Consider the following 15,793-nt stretch of genomic DNA (forward strand, 5'->3'; position numbering starts at 1 on the left):
TCAAAATTTTGATTATTTAAAGATAATTAGCTGTTCTTCTGATAAGCGAAGCTACTCTATTAACACAGACTACTGTTTTTGTGATGATAACCGTTATCAAAGAGCATCGAGTAAACAACTTATTTAGTTTGTTATGTTGTAGCTCAGCTACAAAAGACATGTTTTTAAAAGCGAAGCTTTTCTATAATTAGGGTCGGTCCGTCGGTCCGACCGTCCGTACGTCTGAGATGGATAGCTTTTTTTTTGTTAATTTAGGCATGTTAGAATTGTCCTATCGATTTCAAACTGTGCATGGTGATTCCTGTAGTAGTTAGGTACATTTTAGAAAGCGTAGCAACTCATAATCATTACCAGAATGTCCGTACGTCCATTTTAAACATGTTGGTTTTTTTTTACTTTTAGTATATACCACTTTTGTTAACTTACTATGCAGGACGTATGAACGAAGATATGAGTATTATAAAGGCTGAAGTGGAAAGTCTTCACAGACAGGAGATGGACCTGTTTGATAAGTTTCAACAAAATCTGACCATGTCTAAGAGTTATAACATCGCAGGTACATTTTTACAAACTAGCCTAAAACCATCACGGGACCACTGTTAAGATTACCTGAAATAGAGAACGCTACCAGTTCAGTAGTTATTGAAATCTTAATCTTTAGACAAAAAAACCTTACTACTGTATATAAAAGGATAGATTCTCATTTTTATATTCCCCTTTATAACAATAGTAATTTTTTTTTGGGAGGATGGGGGGGGGGTTGTGTCATTTTTTAGGGAATGAGGGTGTTGCATTCTGAAGGAACATACTTAAAACTAAGGTTTACCAAGATTTTAAGCTTCAGACAGACGTAAACACATCATGTTATACAAGAAGTTTTTGGGGTGCCTATTGGACCCCCAAGTTAATTTTCTTTTGAGGGGGGGGGGTAATCTTTATATCTTAAAGGCAAGGACATCTAAGCTTTTTTATTTGGGAGGGGGGAGGGTAATCACCCCTTTAACCCCTCCCCCTTATGGACGTCCCTGATCCTTGTTATAATATTTCTAAGGAAAATCAGAAGAAATAGAAAATTTAAAGCATCAACTAGAAGCCCAAACTCAATATATTGAATCTACAAAATTACAATCATCCAGGTAAAAAAATCACGAAACCTTTATTATTTCTTCAATTAGATATAAAAACTGTCCCCAAAGTTTTTGATAACGTTTTCTTATTCGTCAGCCTAACAATTTTGGGGGCTGTTATTGAATTACGATTAGTTGGTTCAATAAGTTAAGTGTCTTAATATTTCAACCATTAATTTTATCTACATTATGGTTAATTTTGTGTAACATCAGCGAGGATGTACATAATTTTATCGGCCATTGTCTTATCCCTTTAGATCCCTGCTGATTACTATAAACTGGTTATCATTCTATTAAAACAACAAACAATTGTTGTAAGTTAGGAAATAAATATAATGATAAATAATAAAAAAAATGTAAAATAAGGGGAAAAAAGCGCCATAATGTTATGAATTCCTTGTGAGTATCTTATTTTCAGATAGGCTTTGTGAGTCTTTGTAAAGGTTTCAGATAGGCTTTGTGAGTATTTGTAAAGGTTTCAGATAGGCTTTGTGAGTCTTTGTAAAGGTTTCAGATAGGCTTTGTGAGTCTTTGTAAAGGTTTTGTGACTTAACGATTGTATTATCTAATTATATTGTTAGTTTGACTTTATCGTTGCCTTTGATAGTCAGTTTATGGTTCTTCTTAATTGAAGATGTTGAAAGTTGCTCAATGTGACGTCATATGGAATATCCATCTCTTTTTTAGGAGTTTTCTTTTCCACTCCTCCTCTCCTTATCCCTCATTTTTTATAACGTCAGAATTTTTTTGCGCGACTTTCTTCGTCTTCCTCTTGGTTATTTAAACAAGAGAGCAGGAGCGTGGAGGGTGTTGAGGGGTGTATTCACCCCTTGAAAAATAATTGAAGGGGGGGGGGGACACTACAGTTTCCTTGACAATGATCTATGGCCATCTGAAACACGTCCTGATGATAAAATATATTGTCTGTTTTACAACTACCTAAAGCTAACACCCCCCTCGATTTCGGTTTTAAGGGAAATGTAAAAATAGTATGAGGGTAGTTAACTTTTTGAGTTTGCTTCGAGCAGGGAAAAGGGAATGTGATTCTGACAAACAATTCTAAGGGAAAATTTCCCCATAACCCCCTTCTTACCCTCTCCCCTTCAGTTACGTGAAAAAAAACAAGTTTTACTCATACTTTTCTCCAACAAATATTAAATTTTGCGGCATTTTCAATTGGAATTAATTGGCTGAATAGCAGCCTCTGGCTTCGAACAACTTTCTGGCAAAACCTATGAACACCACTGCAAGAGAGCACTACTGATAAATACTGTTATTTAGTTATATATATTTGAAGCAGCATTGACTAATAAAAATGATGTCATACAATACAAATGAATTTATTTGTATTGTATGACGTCATTTTGTATTAGTCAATATAAGCTGCTTCTTTATCTTTACTTTAGGTATAAAAGTAAATTGACCGAAGTTACCTCGAAGCTGGAGTCATGTGCTTCACAGCAACAAGAGTTTCAGGAATATTATAACATAAATAACATGGGAGTTTTATCTAATTTAGAGTTGGTATACCCCTCTGGGGCCCTATGAACCAAATTTCTTTAACCTCTTACACCAGATTATCGTGTACTCTAATAAAGTGAAACTGGCTGGCTAAATAAAGATCACTCCATACAATTCACCATTACCCCACACCCACTTAGACGAACTGAACAGTAAATCATCTCCATGTTAGTGTGGTAGCGGCCGCGGTTTATCAGCCGCTTCGGGTATTACGGCAGTGTGAACAGACGTGGACAAGTATAATTATAGAGAAGCTGGGCTTCTCTATGTATCACCAAATAACAAACAGAATTTAATTGGGTGTTACTTTATTCAGAGTCCAAAGGTTACTAAAGATATACAACATAATATAAATGCATATGGATTAGGAATAGAGATAGTCAAAGGTAAATCATATAAGTAAAACATAGATAGTTGCAATGGTTAGGTAGATGGCTATCCCTGTCCAGGGGAGGCAAGATAGCCCATGGAACAGCACAATAGGTAGATAAGAATAGAGGGGTTGAGTGGTAGGTCTGGGTACTAAAAGGGAAGGTTTGATGATTACTGTGACAACAATAGTCTGTGTGGGTGGTGGATCTATCTGGTGAAAGAAGGCTTAGAACCCCTATCCTCAGGGCTGAGGTGGTGCTGATAACTTGGTGGTTGAAGGGGAAGGGTCCGGTGCTTAAGAAGGGGGATGGAGGGGTAACACCCCTCCCTCCACTTGCAGGACAACTGAGAGATTAAATCAATACCATTATCTTGCATATTTGCAGGTGGGTTTACAATTGTAGAATAACAGGATTAGCTGGGTGCGTAGCATCACTATAATATCTTGGTTTCCGTCTAGCCTACCACATTAGCAACTTAAATTGACGACAAATTTTCACCTGTCATAATATCCACGTCTATTCTATATCCATTGCTATGGTTTAAAATAAACCGCCCGCTGCGATCTTTTAAAAAGTTTTTGTTAGAATTCTCTTAGTTTAGCTTAAGTTCAGTAAAATTAAGATAAACACTGCTAGAGATTCACTTGAAAATAAGTGCGGAGGGGAAGCTAGAGACCTACTTAAATTTAATGATGATTTGGATTATGTTATTGATTTTGAACAGGTCAAATTAGCTTCATTAACATCGCAACAAGAAGAGTTTGAACTGGAAAAGAAAGAATTTACTGACAGGTACAATACATCTACAGGGTGTTTTTTTAATAGGACAAAAGTATTGCTTAATATAACCCACTTGCCATTGACAGAAATAAATAATTTATATCTTAATTTCTTTATTGGGTAAGTAATTTTTAAAAGCGAAGCTTTTCTATAATTAGGGTCGGTCCGTCCGTCCGTACGTCCGTCAGTACGTCCGTCACAGAGAGTTAGCTCTTTTCGTTAATTTAAACAGGTTAGAATTGTCCTATCGATTCCAAACTTTGCATTATTATTCCTAGAGTAGTTAGGCACAATTTAGAAAGCGTAGCAACTCTATAAACAATACCAGAATGTTCGTACGTCCATTTTAAACATGTCGATTTTTGTATGTTAAAATTATCCGATTCTTCTGATTTATCTATCTATATATTTATGTATCTATCTATCTATATCCAGGGTGACTCCTGCGAGAATGAAAGTCAGCTGCTTACAGCAAGACACGAACAATGTATCGATCTATCTATTTATTTATCTATCTATCTATCTATTTATGTATCTATCCATCTATCTATCTATCTATATCCAGGTATGACTCCCTCGAGAATGAAAGTCAGCTGCTTTCAGCCAGACACGAACAATGTATCGATCTATCTATTTATCTATATATCTATGTATCTATCCATCTATTTATCTATCTATATATCTGTATACAGGTATGACTCCTGCCAGAAAGAAAGACAGCTGCTGACAGCCAGACACAAACAATGTATCTATGTATCCATCTATCTATTTATGTATCTATTAATCTATCTGTTTATCTATCTATATATCTGTATCCAGGTATGACTCCTGCCAGAAAGAAAGACAGCTGCTGACAGCCAGACACGAACAATGCACTGTCAACATGAAAAGCGCTGATGAATTCAAAATAAAACACCAAACAGGTAAAAAAAAGTTTTTTTTTAGAGGAGCTATTTATATTTTGAGGGTGTTGGGACCCTCTCGCAAAATAGTTATAAACCTTCCCTGGACACATGAGTAGTTACATTGTACAGGAGAGCCGTATAGGTTCAGAAGAGATAGACATCCTGTTAAGAGAGAGTTAAGACTCCAGGGGGCTAGGTGTCGCTTCGGGTACTAGGTAACTAGACCTCTCTCCACGCACCTTGAAACATACATACAATACTTATGATTGCGGTGTAATGCGTCCATTCACCTGTCAGACAACCAACTCTCTGAGATGCACGACCTATGTCTGAGAAGTCCCAACTGTGCATGGTAGCGAGTTGCGCCTGTTTTGGGCCAAGGCATTCCCCCCACTATTTACGTCGCGCATCTGACATAGTAGCAGTGGGAACCATTTTTAACGTCTTTAGTTATGACGCGGTGGCCGAGATTCGAACCTATCACCTTCCCGACGACGAGCGGATGCGCTACGTGTAGAGCAACGGTCGCGGGTTAGACATCCTGTTACTTATATTTGTGGAATGTGGATATATTTGTGTTCTGTTTCTCATGAAAATATGAAACTGTCTCCTTTCTAACTAAATATATTCAATTTATCTGTAAATTGTATTTATTGAATGGATGTATTATACATGGATATTGTGTGAGATTCTCGTAAACCCTGATAAAATGTTTCTCCCAGAAGGCTAATAAAACTTTACCCCATCCCCTTCCCTGAACGTATTGACCAATATCTGAGGACTATACTCATACTACATTGACGACAAAAATTCTCCTTTCACAATATCCACGTTTTGTATATCCATTATTAAGTGAGTGCCTCCCTGGAAGCTGCCAGGAAGCATCAGCAGGATCTGCAGAAACAGGGTCAATTTCGCGGTGCATTTCAGACCAGGGATCTACAGGGATAAGACAATGGCCGATAAATTGATGTATATCCCCAATGATGATACACAAACTTACCCTCTCAGTAGATTTCAAATAAGGGTTGAAACGTTTGAACACTTAATTTAATGAACCAACCAATCAAAATTCAATAAAAGTTTCCAAGGTTGATAAGTTGTTACAAAACTTTGGGGACAGGTGTAATAAAAAGCCCAATGTCCCTTTTATTCCTGATTTCAGACGTATTCTCGTTATTTCAGAGCGTTACTGTGGTAGTTTCTCTGAAAGTGTCAAGTCTAACACAAAAACCCCATCCCTTCGTATTTTTGAATGAATTGAAAATAAGGGAATGGGTATTTGTTGTGTGTTATTTTTAAAAGCGAAGCTTTTCTATAATTAGGGTCGGTCCGTCCGTCCCTCCGTCCGTACGTCCGTAACGGATAGCCTTTTTCGTTATTTTAGGCATGTTATAATTGTCCTATCGATTTTAAACTTTGCATTATGGTTCCTGTAGTAGTTAAGTACGATTTAGAAAGCGTAGCAACTCTATAATCGTTACCAGAATGTCCGTGCGTCCATATTAAACATGTAGATTTTTTTACATTTTTAACAACGAATTTGTATGTGATCTAATTATCCGATTGGTCTGATTTTTGGTGTACTGAGTCCTGGGACAACAAAGTATAATGTAATAAGCGAAGCAACTCTATAATCTAGTCCTATAAATGTAAGTATGTCCATAAACATTATCCTGAATCGAGCCGTTTTTCAACAAATTTACTTAAAATTTTGCTTTGACTCTTATAAATTTATATTATGATTATTCAGTTCTGACATTATACAAAAGTTAATATCCGTTTGTCTTACCGTTTCAGAGCTTTTCTTTTATGGATGTTGTCATCCTTGTTTTTACTTTAGGTCAGGTTAGGTTATTTTGGGTAGCACCGCATATATTAGCATGACCAATTGTCCGACCAGGTCTTCAAGTTACTTATAGAGCACTAGCTGCAATATTTCATTTCATAACTAAAATTTAATCCATTTTAATGTAAAAATAAATATTGACTTTTTTCTCCTTTCCCTTACCACCCAAAATTTCAAAATTCGATGGCAATCTTAATCTTTAAAAATATTTGCTTCGCTTCCTATCGGTACTATTGTTCTTGATTTACTTTCAATTTTAGGAAATATTTCACAATGTGTCACATTTTTTGTTAAACCATCTTTTTTTCTAATAATTTATTTGGTTTAGTTGACAAAATGTCCACTGAAATGAAATGTATTCTGAGAATTTTAATGCATTTTAAAAGACTAGTGGCTCCACCGCTAGTCTTAACCATAAGCTGTAAATTTACTATTTTAGTAACTAGTTGCACCGCCCCTAGCCTTTAGCGGAGGACGGGGAAGGTTAGAAAATTGGCCTAAAACCAATCCAAGATATTCAGAAAGTACAACCCATCATTCGGACTAGAAATTTTTGAGATCTTAAGTTTCAGAAAAAAATCTTACTACTTTATATTATAGGATAGGTACACCTTAATTTTGGCTTTTTCTTATATTTTTTTTTCAAAATCTATCACTTAATCAATCCACTAAATTGAAGAATTTTTCTTGTTTTAACATTTCCAATGAACTCTTATTGGTTGGTTTACAAAACTTTGGACACTTATATTAAACTTTAAAGTTAGGTTGAGTGTCTAATCGTTTCAACCACTAATTGCAATCTACAGAAGGGATAATTTTATGTATCATAACTGACACTGAGGATTTATAACAATTTATCGGCGATTGTCTTATCCCTTTAGATAACTGATCGTAAAATTGCATTCCTAAACTAACGATCAGCAATATTCGTTATTTATGAACGGAAGAAATGGCTTTGAAGATAGAAAAGCTTCACTTTCAAATCAACCCTCAATTACTAACTATAACCATTGGTAATTAAAGAACTAATTAGTACATCGGAAGTAAAATTAGCAGAATGTCAGTTTTTATTAGAGAAATAGCATTTTTTGCACCATGTCTTTTTTAATTAACATTTACAGTTGTAGTTTAAGTGATAAAAATTATCAAAATAATGCAGTAAAAAAGCATAAAAAAATCACTAAACCTTATAAATTAAAACTTAAAATGAAATTCACTAGGGTTTGTGTGCAGGTATAGTCCCCTTCGTGGCAACGCTCCTTAAGGGGCGATTCTTCGTTTTTTCAATAGTAGTTTTTCTCCTATTTCTAGCCCCTGTGGGACAATCACCTAACCCAATATAACCTAACCTAAAATAACCTATCAAAAGCCATTTTAAAAATACGACGAATCGCCCCTTAAGGGGCTTTGCCACGAAAGGGACTATTCCCAGGTGTGCAAAGGAGGGTTTAGAGAAGGGGGTCAAAAATTTCCAAAAATACTTTTACCGTAGTTTTTTTAAAAGCGAAGCTTTTCTATAATTGTGGTCGGTCCGTCCGTACGTACGTCCGTCCGTCACAGAGAGTTAGCTCTTTTCGTTAATTTAAACAGGTTAGAATTGTCCTATCGATTCCAAACTTTGCATGATGATTCCTATAGTAGTTAGGTACAATTAAGAAAGCGTAGCAACTCTATAAACAATACCAGAATGTCCGTACGTCCATTTTAAACATGTCGATTTTTAACTTTTTTTGACAACAAATTTTGTATGTTGAAATTATCCGATTCTTCTGATTTTTTGAAAACTGATTCCTATAATAACAAGGTACAATGTTATAAGCGAAGCATCTCTATAAAAAAGTCCCAAAAATGTAAGTATGTCCTTAAACAGTATCATCTATTTATGCAGTTTTGCAACAAATTTTCTTAAAATATTGTTTGTACTGATGCATTAATATTCTGCTAATTCAGTTCTGACAATCTACAAGTTTTAATGTTCGTTTGTCCTTCCATTTCAGAGCTTCGCTTTTATGGATGTTGTCATCCTTGTTTTATGTACAATGGCTTTGATTACAAAAATACCGCGATAAATCACTCCTTCATTTTTCTTGGGATAAAAATTTTCAGGGGGTTTACATGAAGATTTGAAAAGAGATAATCTTGAGATATACTCTCTAAATCAGCCAATAACACTTGAAAAACAACCCAGCCATGCTATTGGTTGAAATTGTGAACAGATTTTGGTAGGACAGAGCATGATTTTTTTTTATTTCGTTCTCCCAATGAGTCGGCTGTAAATAGTAGTATTTGTTAAAATAAAACTTTTTTTTGGTAAATCATATTCGTTGCTTGAATTACTTGCATGCAAATAATACACAATGGTGCTTGTCTGCTACGAATTCCTTTTCAAATTTAACGAACTTTGGGGTTAGATGGTCCATATATTATGTTTATTGTAAAGAGATTTGACTTGTAATATCTAAAATAATGAACAAGGACTAGCGTGTAAAAGAATATTTTAAACAAATAAATGCACCAAAATTGTTTATTGAAAGTTGTCACATTCAAAGAAGCAGAAAGTTTGGTGACAAATAAGATTGAAGAAATTAATCAACAATTTAGAAAATTCAGGTATTTTTTATATGATTTATTAGCAGTGAATTACAGTTGAATTTTACAAATAATTTAATAGTTATTTCTCGTATTCATTCGAATCCGGTGGATAGGAACCGGTTCTCATCCATACGAAAAAACTATGTCTAGCATCGTATTATATCCAGTTTTCTACGAATATAGAAATGTACAATCATAAGATTAAAACCAGTTTTTTAGCCCATGCCTTTGGCATCTCGGGGCTAAAAAACTGGTTTTAATCTTATAATTGTACATTCTATATCGGCGGAAAGCTGTTTATAATACGATGAAAGAAATAACTATTATAGATATATTTATTTCCATTGACAAATTCGATCCTAAAAAACTGGTTTAATCTTATAATTGTACATTCTATATCCGCGGAAAGCCGTTTATAATACGATGAAAGAAATAACTATTCTTGCATCGTATTGTAAACGGCTTTCCGCGGATATAGAATGTACAATTATAAGATTAAAACCAGTTTTTTTAATCTTATGAATGTACATTTTTATATTCGTAGAAAGCTGGATATAATTCGATGCTAGACATAGTTTTTTCGTATGGATGAGAACCGGTTCCTATCCACCGGATTCGAATGAATACGAGAAAACATTTTAAATGGAGTGGGGACAAAACGCCTAATTTAAGAATACCTAATTTAAAAATGCCTAATTCTATAAATATCTAATGTGACAAAACACCATTTAAAAATGCCTAATCTAAAAATGCCTGATTTAAAAAGACCTAATTTTAAAAATGCCTAATGTGACAAAACACCTTATTTTAAAAATACTTAATTTCAAAATATCTAATTTAATAACACCTATTTTTAAGCATATCTGAATTGTTTTTATCTTCTTGTGTCTGTTTGTCTGTATCAAAGGATCTTGCTAACCGCTGAACTGATATAGTTCTCCTTTACAATGTAGCTTCTCATAGGTTCTTAGGTTTATAACTATTTTGGGAGAGGGTACAACTCTTCTAAAATAAATTGCCCTTTAAAAAATTGCCCCCCTCAATCAAAAATATTTTCAAAAATTAAAATCAAAAATGTAGTTCGGCGACTTCCCCCCTCTAAAAAAATTCTAATCAAACTTGATTAGTTAAAGGAGAATAATTTTTCTTTTTTGTGGGAGGGGGGTTAAGTTTTTACTTCTTTACCAATTTGATTTATGTCATTAGGACTTTTAGAGACAAAATTAGATATTTAAAAGGTATTTTTAGATGAGGTGTTTTTAACATTAGACATTTTTAAAATTAGGTATTTCTAATTAGGCGTTTTTAGGTGAATTTAAATTAGGTGTTTTTAGCGTATTAGTTATTTTTAAAATTAGGTATTTTTAATTAGATACTTTTAGTAAAGCATTTTTGAATTAGGTATTTTGTCCCCACTCTTTTTAAATTACATTAATTTCATTTCTCGTATTCATTCGAATCCGGTGGATAGGAACTGGTTCTCATCCATACGAAAAAACTATGTTTAGCATCGTATTATATCCAGCTTTCTACGAATATAAAAATGTACAATTATAAGATTAAAACCAGTTTTTTTAGCCCATGCCTTTGGCATCTCGGGGCTAAAAAACTGGTTTTAATCTTATAATTGTACATTCTATATCCGCGGAAAGCTGTTTATAATACGATGAAAGAAATAACTATTATAGATATATTTATTTCCATTGACAAATTCGATCTTTATAAGAAAGTAACAGGATGCCTGTTTGTGTGTTTGTAGCAAAGGATCTCACTAACCGCTAGACCTACATGTATTATTTTCCTTTACAATGGCCCTGGGAAGGTTTATAACTATTTTGGGGGAGAGTACTAACACTTTCCCAAGAGAAATAAGGCCTAGACAACAATGACGGCCCTCCCATAAAAAAAAGTTTAAGGTGGGTTATTAATACATTTATAAACCATTATAGGATTTTAGTTGAATTTTTTATTGGAGGTGTTTGTGTCTGTCGACTGTCGGTAATGTTAAGGGTTTGCCTATTTTTATTGTTGGTTTCATATTGTTGGCACTTTAACTAGATGACTATCACGGTTTATGTCTACTATAAAGCTGTTATAAAATACACAATTTCGCCGCAAATTTAATGCTACAGAATTATCGAAATTTATCTATCTTTCTATCTCTTTATTCAATCCACATACATGTCTTAAAAATATTGTTAATATAAATTCAAAAGGATTCGCTACTATTGGAGAAAATCATCCTTGTTTTCAAGAAATATATCTATTTTAATTTTTTAATCCCCCCCCCCCCCCCTCTTATTTTCCATAAAAATGTATAAATAGTAAGTTATGTTAATAGAATTTCAAAAGGCTTCATTACTATTGGATATAATTCTTAGTGATCCTTGTTATAAAGCATTATATTTGTATAGGTCTGAACAAATAAATCAGCTGATTCAGAAATATAAAGAAGCTAAAATGGTAAAATTTTAATATTATCAAACCCAACATTTACTTATTTTGATTCGACATTTATATATTTATGTTCTGATTTTTCAGTTCTGACACTCTACAAGTGTTAGTGTTCGTTTGATCTGCTCTTTCAGAGCTTCGCTTTTATGGAGGTTGTCATCCTTGTTCTGTTTACTTTTTCTTGCAAGTTTTATTCTACTTTTAAAAAACAAATAAAGCAGAAGTTATTTGATATGCATAATTAATTTGAGAAGTAAAGAATTACATAACAAGGATGACAACATCCATAAGTAGCGAAGCTAATAAATATAAAATTAAAAGAACAGCCAAGTAGCCAAGAGGAAAACTGCAGAGAAGAGGGGACAATCGGATGTTTATTACACTTGTCCCCAAAGTTTTATAATAACGTTTCCTTTTTAGTTGGGGACCTTAGTAAATTTTGATAGGTTGGTACATTATGGTGAATTTTAAAAAAGTTTATACCACTAATTTTGATCTACGGAAGAGATTGATTTTGTCAGGGTTCGGAAGCCGCAGCCGCAGCCTCAGCCTCAGCCACCATCAGCCGCGCGGCTTACGAGAAGCCTCAAAATCAGCCGCGCGGCTTCCTCAGCCACCCAATAAGCCTCAGCCTTAGTCGCAGCCGCGCGGCTTAAAGAAAACATAAGCCACTGTAAGCCTCAGCCGCATTCAGCCACTGTAAGCCTCAGCCACTGTAAGCCTCAGCCACAAAACTCCAATTCAGCCACATTAAGCCTCAGCCGCACTAAGCCTCATTCAGCCAACGCCCCTCTAAGCCTCAGCCGCAATCAGCCGCGCGGCTTATAGTTGGGGAAGCCTCAGCCACACTCAGCCGCGCGGCTGTTAATAATTTGAAGCCGCAGCCGCACTCAGCCGCGCGGCTTCAAGAAAGCCTCAGCCGCAGCTGCAAAGTTATGATTATGCCGCAGCCGCAGCCGCGCGGCTTGATATTTGTAAAACGCAGCCTCAGCCGCAGCTTAATTTTTTAAATTCAGCCGCAGCTTTGACACAGCCGCGCGGCTGAGATATTGTAAGCCCCAGCCGCAGCCGCAGGTGCTAAATTAGTACAAGCCTCAGCCGTCAATTCAGCCGCGGGGCTTAATTTTCATTTAATTTTGTCTGTCTGAAGCTTAAGATCTCAGCAACCACTGAACTGACAATGTTGTCCTTCTCAGGAATCCTTTTACTAAAGTAACAGGATGTCTGTGTGTCTGTGTATCTGTGTGTCTGTACCGAAGGATCTCTCTAACCGCTGAACCGATCGGGTTCTCCTTAACAGGGTAGCTTCTCATAGGTCCTGGGAAGGTTTATAACTATTTTTTTGGGGGTGGGACACCCCCAACCCCCCAAAAAATTAAAAATCCCCCCCCCTCAAAAAAAGAAAAATTTTTTTAAATTTTTTAAACTAAAATTAAAAATGAGGGGGGACGCCCCCCCCCCCCCCCTAAAAAAAAAAAATTCCCCCCCCCCAAAAAAAATTTTTTTTTTACTTTTCTTTAAAAATTTAAAATAAGAAATTGGGTTATTAAATTTGACTCTCTCTCTTCCTCAAGTGCCCCCTAGAGGCCTCTAGGGGCGTAGCCGCTAGTTATATATATATTGACATTGGATGGTTTTGAGCTAATTTTGGGGTGGGGGTCAGACATTTCCATCGCCTAAAAATATTTTTTTTAAATGTTATACTTTTAAATTTTTTTATATTCTTTTATAAAAATTTTATCTTAAGTTTTTTTTTAAAATTACAACATAGAAACTACCATCTCGAACAACTACAAAAAATTTGAACCTGTAATGTAAGAGCTCCAGTGGCGCAATCAGTTAGCGCACGGTTCTTCTACACTGTTATGCCGGGGTTATAAGTTCGAATTTCACCAGGAGCAATACGTTTTTGAACGTTGATACTTATGAATATTATTGAATACTATTTATAGGGTAACTGCCCTACTGACGTTTGCCTAATTTTATTGTTTTTAAAAGATACAAATTTTTCAGAATTTACTTAATATTCACTATAAATTTGTATTATCTTAATTTTTTTTCTTGTACAATTGGCCTATTTAGCTCAATGGTAGAGCACTCGTCTTGTAAACTAGGGACCGTGAGTTCAAACCTCACAGGGGGCAATCAATTTTTGTGATACTCAAGTTATATAGTAGCTTCTCTATTATTTTTCCGTTTAGGTACGCACTACTTGTTCTATATAATTAAGCTTCTCCTACTTAGATATTTCTTCAATTTTAAATGTATTTAATACTTTGTGGTTGATGAGAGACACTGAAAAAGTTATGCAAAAAAAAAGATTTATACATATTTCATTTTTCATAGTATTTTTAAATTAATGAAAATAATTAAATTAAGATTTGGGGAGGGGGGAGGGTGTGTGTGTGTGTTTATTTTGAACACAAATTATCCTAATATGTTTTCTAACAAAAAAAATTTAAACAGCGATGTATTTTACTTTTTAAAGTTGGTTAAAAAAAGGTCTTTAAAATGCAATAAATTGTCCTGTATAATATGCAAAAAAATCTACATAATCTTTATGTACTCGATAGATTGAAATAGTTAAATGATTATCATATATCATCCGATTTTGTTTATTTTACAAAGATGCCTACTAAAATTGATTTTATTTTCGAAACTGCAATTATTATAAAAAAAATGTTTCTTTATCTTTATCATTATGTTATACAATTTCTGAATTTATAAGCAATACATGAATCGATATATTATTACTTTGATGTTGTCCATATTTTCATGTACTCTGATAAAGAAATAATCTCAGCTGGCTAAAATAACAATAACCCCCATACACCTTCTTTAATCCATCTCTCCCCTCTTATGGGATATATAAATGAACTGGCCAATAAATGAGGTCCATAATTTTATTAACAAATTTTCTTTTTTTTAATATATCCACATATTCTATTATATAAAGTGGTAATGTGAAGCTTCTTATTGATCCAGGGAAAGTTTAAAATTTTTTGGGGGGAAATGTATCTTTTCCCTCCCAAAAAAAGATGACCCTCAAAATAAATTATTTTTGCTTCCCTTAAGTATTCCTAGAGGTTTTAGGGGCGCAGCCACTAGTATCCTTTAACCATTAACTCATTACATATTAAAACAGGTTTTAAAAGTATGTACATAAGAGTTATACCTATGAAATTTAGCACCCAATAATTTATTAAATTGTGATATTTAGACCTAAATTTTTCTTCAAAATTTCTGTCACCTTTGGACTAGGGGTTAGTGTGGCAGTCTTGTGTTGGAAAGGTTCTTGGTTCAATTCCACCAATTGAATGTGATTAAAGTTTTTATTCTGCTATGGACATTGGGACAATGGACAATAATTTTTGTTTCCTCTCATTTATATTTAGTTATTTTAAAAGGAGGGTGGATATAATGTGTAAAAAAAGATTAGAGGAGATTTGTTCTAGGTAAACTTACTTTATTTGTAATATTATTAACTAAATTTTAATATAAAATTGCTTTACACCTATGTTCTAAGGGTTAGTGCACCATAATGTGTAAGAAAGGTTTTCTGTTCAATTCCACCAAGAATTACATATGATTATTTCTAAAACCTTGTATAAAGTATGGAGAGTTATTTTGTCTGTAGATTAAGAATTCGATAACTACTGAACTAATGAAAACTTTTTAAATTGCCTTTTCCAAGTTTTTGAATTTTTTAAAAAACTAAAATTAAAACTGGTGGGTGCTCAACCAAACTCCCCCCTATTTTCCCATAAAAAAATAATAAAAGTCACCCTTCATCCCCCCAAATTTTTTTTTCTTCTGGGATTCGAACCCGGATGATAGATGGTTCAAAGCTGTTACCGTACCAAAAAGCTATCAGAGCTCCAATATTTCAAAATGAAAATTTGTCTTATTTTTAGATCATTAAGTATTATGATGTCTGTTTGTTTGTCTGTCTATATGTTTGTACTACAGGATCTCGCTAACTACTAAACCGATATGGTGCTCCTATTCAGGGTAGTTTCTTATAGGTACTGGGAAGGTTTACAACTATTTTGGGGGAGGGTACCATCACACTACCAGAAAAAAATTGCCTTAGAAAAAAAATTAAACATCACCCCAAAATTAAAAATGGGATTTACTCGCCCCGGCCTTCCCCACCCAATAAAAATCACCCTACCCCCCAAAAAATTATTT

The 15,793-nt window shown here is 34.3% G+C and overlaps 2 protein-coding genes and 1 non-coding gene across 4 annotated transcripts in view; 2 read left to right on the top strand and 1 right to left on the bottom strand.

Moving 5' to 3' along the window:
• The window catches only part of LOC145319655 (uncharacterized), a 265,819-nt gene that overhangs the window by 22,559 nt on the left and 227,467 nt on the right, over positions 1-15,793 (bottom strand). The gene's annotated exons all lie outside the window — the stretch shown is intronic.
• Positions 439-15,793, top strand: part of LOC145320170 (uncharacterized) — a 48,736-nt gene continuing 33,381 nt past the window's right edge. The window contains exons 1-8 of the mRNA XM_080162611.1: positions 439-556; positions 1,052-1,136; positions 2,534-2,600; positions 3,744-3,814; positions 4,622-4,725; positions 5,561-5,614; positions 9,091-9,166; positions 11,563-11,611. Of these exons, the coding sequence (XP_080018737.1) occupies positions 439-556; positions 1,052-1,136; positions 2,534-2,600; positions 3,744-3,814; positions 4,622-4,725; positions 5,561-5,614; positions 9,091-9,166; positions 11,563-11,611 (624 nt within the window). The remainder of the gene's footprint in view (positions 557-1,051; positions 1,137-2,533; positions 2,601-3,743; positions 3,815-4,621; positions 4,726-5,560; positions 5,615-9,090; positions 9,167-11,562; positions 11,612-15,793) is intronic.
• TRNAT-UGU (transfer RNA threonine (anticodon UGU)) lies at positions 13,675-13,746 on the top strand. The gene has a single exon. It is a non-coding gene; the product is annotated as a tRNA-Thr (tRNA).

Source organism: Acartia tonsa, chromosome 5 (assembly GCF_053477335.1).
Source record: "Acartia tonsa isolate MP-2025a chromosome 5, ASM5347733v1, whole genome shotgun sequence".
Lineage (NCBI taxonomy): Eukaryota > Metazoa > Arthropoda > Copepoda > Calanoida > Acartiidae > Acartia > Acartia tonsa.